We start from the raw sequence: 8,524 nt of genomic DNA, 5'->3' as shown, positions 1-8,524 counted from the left end.
AAAAAATGTGCCTCTACCCACATAACAACAGCCAACATTTTTGCCTCCTAGACATTTACAGTATAAAGTATGCACATCAAAGTACAACCTTTGTTTAATTCATTATTTGTCTTGTGCTTAATTTGCAAGTTTTCTGATTTGCCTCGGAACTGGGAGCTGAGTGTTGAGGTACAAAGGTGTAGTGCTCAGTGGTGTTCAGAGGGCTTGCAAAAGAAGTAGGCCAGCGGAGAAATTAAGGTAAAGGACTTCACTCTACTCTGTTCTGCTCTACTCTACTCTGTTGTGTGCCAGGCTACCTCTGTTTCAGGGTCTGTACTGCCAACACAAAACTATTGTGTAATTGTTCTCCCATTCATATGGAGGAGAGAGTAGAGTCTGAGTGCTTGTCAGTCTATATGTTTCTTCTGCAACACAGGTATTTTTATGACTCTGCTCTGCAGCCTCCTCTATATTCAAGTCCAGCCATTCTTAAATTATAGGTCGCGACCCACAGACCTGTTAATGGTGGGTCGCAACGTGTCAGAGTAAATGTATAATTGTTTCATTAATTAGTGGAATTGATTTGGCCAAGCGCATGTGCGCTCTTGGTTCAGTGCGCTCTCTGCTTAGCAGCGGTCTCTGCTCAATTTGGCAGCTGTGCGAGAGGGAGTGGTAGAGGGAGTGGTAGAGGGAGTGGTAGAGGGAGTGGTAGAGGGAGTGTTAAAGGGAGTGGTAGAGGGATTGGTAGAGGGAGTGGTAGAGGGAGTGGTAGAGGGAGTGGTAGAGGGAGTGTTAAAGGGAGTGGTAGAGGGATTGGTAGAGGGAGTGGTAGAGGGAGTGGTAGAGGGAGTGGTAGAGGGAGTGGTAGAGGGAGTGTTAAAGGGAGTGTTAGAGGGATTGGTAGAGGGAGTGTTAAAGGGAGTGGTAAAGGGAGTGGTAGAGGGAGTGGTAGAGGGAGTGGTAAAGGGAGTGGTAGAGGGAGTGGTAAAGGGAGTGGTAGAGGGAGTGTTAAAGGGAGTGGTAGAGGGATTGGTAGAGGGAGTGGTAGAGGGAGTGGTAAAGGGAGTGGTAGAGGGAGTGGTAGAGGGAGTGGTAGAGAGAGTGGTAGAGGGAGTGGTAGAGGGAGTGGTAAAGGGAGTGGTAGAGGGAGTGGTAGAGGGAGTGTTAAAGGGAGTGGTAGAGGGAGTGGTAAAGGGAGTGGTAGAGGGAGTGGTAAAGGGAGTGGTAGAGGGAGTGGTAGAGGGAGTGTTAAAGGGAGTGGTAGAGGGAGTGTTAAAGGGAGTGGTAGAGGGAGTGGTAGAGGGAGTGTTAAAGGAAGTGGTAGAGGGAGTGGTAAAGGGAGTGGTAAAGGGAGTGGTAGAGGGAGTGGTAGAGGGAGAGGCCGTGTGCTTCGCTGTTTGCCTGATCTTTTTTTCTGTTTTCAGTTTCCTTGAAGATCACTCCGCGACCCACAGCGTTGTTGTTCAGCAGCAGATGATGCTCTGTCATCCACTGACTTGTCATTCCCACCCGCCATCACTTCTCCACAAGTTCTGACTGAGCTCAATCGTCATGAAACGCAAATACAGCGATGAGATTCTCTCTCCTGGTTTAATACAAACTTTGAGAAATAACGAGGAGCGCCCACAATGTGTTTTGTGCATGGAAGTGCTTAGTAATGTGTCTCTCAAAACGAACAAATTAAAATGACAGGTCCTGACCAAACATCCACAGCATGATGCTAAACCCAGGGAGTTCTTTCAGAACAGGGCAGAATGCTTCAGGAAACAGTTCTTTGACAGTGGAAAACTAAGTCAGCTAACAAGGCATTGTCATTTTATAACAGGTGATGATAAGCAGAAATAAGGGAGTACTATCTCTCATAGTAGTAGATGTGAGTTTCTCTTTCCATCAATCCCCAGGCCTTGTATGCAGCTAATAGCTAGCATTAGCCAAAGCAACCTAGCTAGCTACTGATGCAATCCCCGGTAACTGTACAGATGGAAAATGAGGCCTGCTGTACATTTTACTGTAGAAATTGTTAAACTAGATACTACTTTTTATTCTGAACTGGAATAAACTGATTGAAGCAAGATGTTTTTTGAGACTAACACAGTTCTGGGTTGCTCATCTTCAGCAGGAAGCGGTCTCCTGCCTGACTGAGAAAGCAGTAGATGTTCAGATCCACTTTGGCACCACATACCTATGCAAGTCAGGGTTCTCAAGTACAGAAACAGTGTCAATGCTGAGCATCACCTCAGTGTTGCACTGTCAAAAACTGATCCCAGATTAGACATGCTTGTTGAAAACCTTAACCAGCCACACACCTCTCATTAGGACTGTGTGTGTCTGTGTGTCTGTGTGTGTGTGTGTCTGTGTGTGTGTGTGTGTGTGTGTGTGTGTGTGTGTGTGTGTGTGTGTGTTCTGGTCTACATCTGTGTGATGTGATCAATCAGTTTATTCCAGTTCAGAATAACAATGATTTATTGTATTTTAACAGCAACAGTTCTAAACTGGACAGATATGTAAGAGTGTTTTTAATGGGGTAAAATAAACATGAATAGCTATTTATATGGGTAATTCATTTAATTGCTATTTGTTTTGCCTATATTGCATTTGTTTTAGGTACAAGGGCAATGAAATGTACCGATATTTATGTATAATTGCATATTTTCCCAGGCTGAATTCTTTTAAAGAACCCCTGCTCTGTTCTGCTCTACTCTACTCTACTCTACTCTGCTCTGCTCTACTCTACTCTGCTCTGCTCTGCTCTACTCTACTCTACTCTGCTCTACTCTACTCTACTCTACTCTGCTCTGCTCTGCTCTACTCTACTCTACTCTACTCTACTCTACTCTACTCTACTCTACTCTACTCTACTCTACATGTGAGGGGCATACTGTACTGACAGAGAGGGTTCCAATTCAGTCAAAAGTCTGAGAGTTTGGGTCAAGGAGAGGGTTTGGGACATGGTGAGGGTTTGGGTCAAGTTGAGGGTTTGGGTCAAGGTGAGGGTTAGGGTCAAGGTGAGGGTTTGGGTCAAGGTGAGGGTTTGGGTCAAGGCGGGGGTTATGGTTAGGGTCAAGGTGAGGGTTATGGTTAGGATAAAGGTGAGGGTTATGGTTTGGGTCAAGGTGAGGGTTAGGGTCAAGGTGAGGGTTATGGTTAGGATAAAGGTGAGGGTTATGGTTAGGGTAAAGGTGAGGGTTTGGGTCAAGGTGGGGGTTATGGTTTGGGTCAAGGTGGAGGTGGAGGTTTGGGTCAAGGTGAGGGTTATGGTTAGGGTAAAAGTGAGGGTTGGGTCAAGGTGAGGGTTATGGTTAGGGTAAAGGTGAGGGTTATGGTTAGGGTAAAAGCGAGGGTTGGGTAAAGGTGAGGGGTTAGGGTCAATGTGAGGGTTATGGTGAGGGTAAAAGTGAGGGTTGGGTCAAGGTGAGGGGTTAGGGTCAAGGTGAGGGTTTGGGTCAAGGTGAGGGTTAGGGTTAGGGTTAGGGTCAAGTTGAGGGTTTGGATCAAGGTGAGTGTTGGGTTAAGGTGAGGGTTATGGTTAGGGTAAAGGTGAGGGTTGGGTCAAGGTGAGGGGTATGGTTAGGGTCAAGGTGAGTGTTGGGTCAAGGTGAGGGTTGGGTTAAGGTGAGGGTTATGGTTAGGGTAAAGGTGAGGGTTACACATGGGTTGGGTCAAGGTGAGAGGAATGGTTAGGGTCAAGGTGAGGGTTGGGTCAAGGTGAGGGCATCCATAAACCACTCAACTCTACTGTACTCAGGGCCAGAAAGTCCTGCTGTGTGCTTACAGGGAGGCTGAGAGGTGTACAGTATATATACACCTGTCTAGGTGAAGATAGAGACAGGGAGGCTGAGAGGTGTACAGTATATATACACCTGTCTAGGTGAAGATAGAGACACGGAGGCTGAGAGGTGTACAGTATATATACACCCGTCTAGGTGAAGATAGAGACACGGAGGCTGAGAGGTGTACAGTATATATACACCTGTCTAGGTGAAGATAGAGACAGGGAGGCTGAGAGGTGTACAGTATATATACACCTGTCTAGGTGAAGATAGAGACAGGGAGGCTGAGAGGTGTACAGTATATATACACCTGTTAGAGAACTGCAATGACAGGGAGGGCTCAATTTGAGTCCAAATCTGAAAGGTCTATATACACCTGTCTAGATGAGGGGAGTGTATCCACAATGCACTGCTCTCCTGACTCGTACTGACTTGTACCTAGTCTATTTGTGGGAGGCAGCAGGAAGCAGGAAGCCAATTATGAACCAGGGTTAATGTGCTCTCTGCTGTACCAGACAATCATAACAAGTAAACAAAGGTAAACACATACAGATGTTCTGGGACTGACAGTGTGTGTGTGTCTATGTGTGTGTGTGCGTGTGTGCGTGTGTGTGTGTGTGTGTGTGTGTGTGTGTGTGTGTGTGTGTGTGTGTCTATGTGTGTGTGTGCGTGTGTGTCTATGTGTGTGTGTGTGTGTGTGTGTGTCTATGTGTGTGTGTGCGTGTGTGTGTCTATGTGTGTGTGTGTGTGTGTGTGTGTGTGTGTCTATGTGTGTGTGTGCGTGTGTGTGTGTGTGTCTATGTGTGTGTGTGTGTGTGTGTGTGCGTGAGGCGTGGGATAACTTCCTGTACAGGAAAACAACAGGCAGACTGCTGGCCCAGCTCCAGTCAGAATTAAGAGTTGTCTCTCTGGTGTGTGTGTGTGTGTGTGTGTGTGTGTGTGTGTGTGTGTGTGTGTGTGTGTGTGTGTGTGTGTGTGTGTGTGTGTGTGTGTGTGTGTCTGAGCTGCCAGCTTGCATTAGAAAGTCCTGTCTCATGCATACAGCCACAAGGGCTTGAGAGTGAATATAGTTAGGCCTATGTGATGTTAATTGTCTCTCACTGGTCAGAAAGCTGCAGACTTAGTGGCTGTATGGCTGTTTAGTCTTAACATGGTAAAGAATGTCTTCAACTGAGATCATTTGTTGTGAAGATAATAAACGATTTCCCCTTTTTAGGTCACTCTATTTCAAGGCCTTGTCTGTCATTATTCCATTACTGTTCTGTGTAAACATTTTCCATTCACTTAGCCCTCAACACTTTAATAGATTCATTGGCTTGGAATGTCTACAGTTTTGAGAATACACATTGTGGGAACGTCCAAGGTTAGAGTTAAGGCTAGGTTAATGTGTGTGTGTGTGTGTGTGTGTGTGTGTGTGTTGACTTACTGCTCAGCGATAATGTAGCCTTCCTCCACAGGGGAACACTTGACCCCAGCCACCTTCACGTTGTCCACCATCTCACTAAACGCCAGGCCCAGGTTCACGCCATGGATGGTCACCCTGGTACCCCCCTCTGGAGGGCCTGCTACTGGGGTCACCTGCAGGGGAGAGAGGTCAGAGATGGGGAAACAGTGTCTTCATGCTTTCATTCATATGATTCAATAGAACACTATGCCATTCTATAGTAATATGGTATTCTCTGACAATCGATGGTTTTGAAGATGACGAACATAATATGTTATTGTATATCTCTAGGCTTTCCATCTCACCAAATGGATTAGGAGAGACCCTCCACACTGCATGTAGCAGGTCAGAGGGAGTCTGAACAGAAATTCAAAGCATTTTCAACCTTCCCACCCCAACCATACATTCCATAAAACAGGTACGATGTCATCAGACCAGAGCACACTGAACAGAGGGTACTAATTGAACCTACATCATTATTCCTGGAAAGACAATGTCATAGTCCACTTCACATACACACAAAAACACAAGCCTCCCAGATAGACCGTAACTACCAGCACCGTCTTCTAATCTACTTTACACCAGTACACTGAGCATGAGTTATGCATTAATTAAAGCACAGAAAAGAACTTGGCCAAACATAAAAACTTGGACAGTGCATTAACATTCTGGATACCTGCCTCGTCCCCTGATCTGCTGCTGCTGTTGCCATGAGTGATAAATCTAACAAGATGCCTTATTAGTGCTCAGTGCAGCCCACCTTGTAATAAAATACAATATGGCCGCCCAGCGTGACCTTGGCGCTAGGTGGCATGCTGCCTTCTGTGCTGCACAGCCCATCTGAGGTGAGGAGCTGGCTGCTGTCCAGTGTGTGTGAGGAGGAGGAGAGAAGGAGGAGAGAAGGAGGAGAGAAAAGGAGAGAGACGAGAAGAGAGGAGCAGGAAGAGGGGACATACACTACCATCTCCTTGTGAGCTCACAGCCTCTACATACACAATCAATATGCCATTAGTGGGCACGCATGCTGAAGTAAAAACAACACGAGCACCCAGCATTTTAAAAGCGGTGCCTGCTCTCTCTCTACCCCCCTCTGAAACTGTGTGCTCACTAGTGCGTTGCGCTAACCCAGTGGGACGTGCATTGTAATCTAGATTTAGTGGACATTACAGTAATTGTTCTGGATGTAAAGTAAGTGTGTCACTGCACTGCCTGAGGGTCTGAATATATTCCTGTTTTATTGCTGCTTGGGTATGCTGGGTACGGGAGGACAGAGTGGAGAGAAGAGGCCTGGCTAAATATATCCATGTCAGACCATGGCTGCAGCAATCCGGAACGACATAGGGATAGTTACATAACAAATGGAGGGAATTGAATGCCTCAGAGAGAGAGAGAGGGGGAGAGACAGGGAAGGACAGAGAGAGACAGAGACAGGTAGAAAGAGAGGACGAAGAAGAGGGGTGAATAGAATAAGATTTCGTGTGCCCCTCTGGTAGGTGTGGCAGCTAAATGACAATGATGATGATGATGATGATGATGATGCATACAGTATCTCTACTGAAAGGGTGTGACACTCTCCTAGCCAGGGGCTATAATACAACTCTTCCAATGACAGGCGGGACATGGGATATAACTTTAAGAAATGTAATCCATGCATGTTACCCATATCACTGAGCTTCCATTGACAGAAAGAGGCTTGATTCATCAGATTAGTATAAATATCACTTTGTGTGGCACTATTCTTCAAAGCCGTGGCGACCATGGCGTGTGTGTGTGTGTGTGTGTGTGTGTGTGTGTGTGTGTGTGTGTGTGTGTGTGTGTGTGTGTGTGTGTGTGTGTGTGTGTGTGTGAGTGAGTGAGTGAGTGAGTGAGTGAGTGAGTGAGTGAGTGAGTGAGTGAGTGAGTGAGTGAGTGAGGGAGAATTCATGCTACATCCTCCTCTCGGCTCTCTCGTTTCCTTTCAGGCTAGGTGACAAACTGCTCCACTCCAGGTGCCAGCCACTCGCCAGCCTGCCTGTTTGTCTTTACGCTAAACACTGACTCTCTACTCCCCCAGCCCCAACCAGGAAAGAGGAGGAGGAGAGGATGGTTCATTGGGCATGCACACACCCCCTGTCGCCCAGCGTCCCCTCTCGTCCCTGCCTCCCCAGCTCCACGCTCCCTGTGTAATCCTTTTAAGAGGAGCTCCACTGCCCACACGGTTTTGTCACACTGTGTCAATGGACGGTAACTCCTAGAAAACAGCCGGCCGGCCAGGCAGAACCAGCTCACACATGCCCACTTCCTGTCCCTCAGACACAGGTCCAGGGATGTAAAGGGTGGGCTGGTGGGGGGCAAATGTTCACTTCCTGTCCCTCAGACACAGGTCCTGGGATGTAAAGGGTGGGCTGGTGGGGGGCAAATGTTCACTTCCTAACACATGCCACTGGATTGGGATTGAGAAGGATGAGAAAGGAGAAGTACAGAAGTGTGGTGAGATGACTAGATGAAGGGATGAGATGGTGTCATGACGTTGCCCTCTTTGGGTATAGCAAGCCCCATCCCCCTCTCCCTGCTTCCCCCTGCCTCCTTCAACTAGGCTGCTGTGGTCAGAGAGAGGTCGTAAATTCCTGAGGAGAAGACCCTGCCACATGGCCACACAGTATAAGAGGCAGAGTCAATTTTCATAGGGAACAAAGGAATTTCTTCCACCTCACAGAACTTGAGGTACGAACAAATTTCATGTTCCGGAGAAAGTATAAAAGATCGGTGAAGAATCCAGCTACGAACTGGTCCATTTGTCACAACTTGGGGAAGCTCATGGGAGACGGTGTGGCCACATTACCATAACGCTGTTTATATAATAGCCTCAGATATGAGTTTGACATCTAATTGTTGTATAAGATGAATGAGTGAGTATGATACTGTTTGTAAAATTGTGTAATATGATTTTGGACTGTTTAATTAAGGAAAATACAATTTTCTTTTGAGTTTAACTAAATCAGAGGACCGTCCATGAGCCCAGTTAGGGTCGGGCATCCTGGGACAGCCCCTTTTCTGCAATTCCGAATAAAACCCAACATTGAGAAATTCGGTATCATTGAATGCGAAGAACAACAAATGAATGAATGTCACTCTGAACTATCCCCTCTAACTGAGAGAGAGAGAGAGAGAACGAAACTCCCCAACAGAAACAAACTTTTCACCAGCGATCAAGACGACACACTGAGCGTAAATATATATATTGATTGCAATTGTTCCCGAATGAGTGAGCGTTCATGTGCAAAGCATTATCATTTCAATTGTTATAATTATCACTCTGTAGTGACTTCTTAGCCGACCCCCACTTTCTCTT

The 8,524-nt window shown here is 46.6% G+C and overlaps 1 protein-coding gene across 1 annotated transcript in view; it reads right to left on the bottom strand.

Moving 5' to 3' along the window:
• Window positions 1-8,524, bottom strand: part of LOC115125041 (plexin-A2-like) — a 522,986-nt gene that overhangs the window by 135,013 nt on the left and 379,449 nt on the right. The window contains exon 13 of the mRNA XM_065020830.1: window positions 5,176-5,327. Coding sequence (XP_064876902.1) covers window positions 5,176-5,327 — 152 coding nt within the window. The remainder of the gene's footprint in view (window positions 1-5,175; window positions 5,328-8,524) is intronic.

The sequence above is a fragment of the Oncorhynchus nerka genome, linkage group LG7 (genome assembly GCF_034236695.1).
Source record: "Oncorhynchus nerka isolate Pitt River linkage group LG7, Oner_Uvic_2.0, whole genome shotgun sequence".
Lineage (NCBI taxonomy): Eukaryota > Metazoa > Chordata > Actinopteri > Salmoniformes > Salmonidae > Oncorhynchus > Oncorhynchus nerka.
This window is presented reverse-complemented; position numbering and strand designations above follow the sequence as displayed.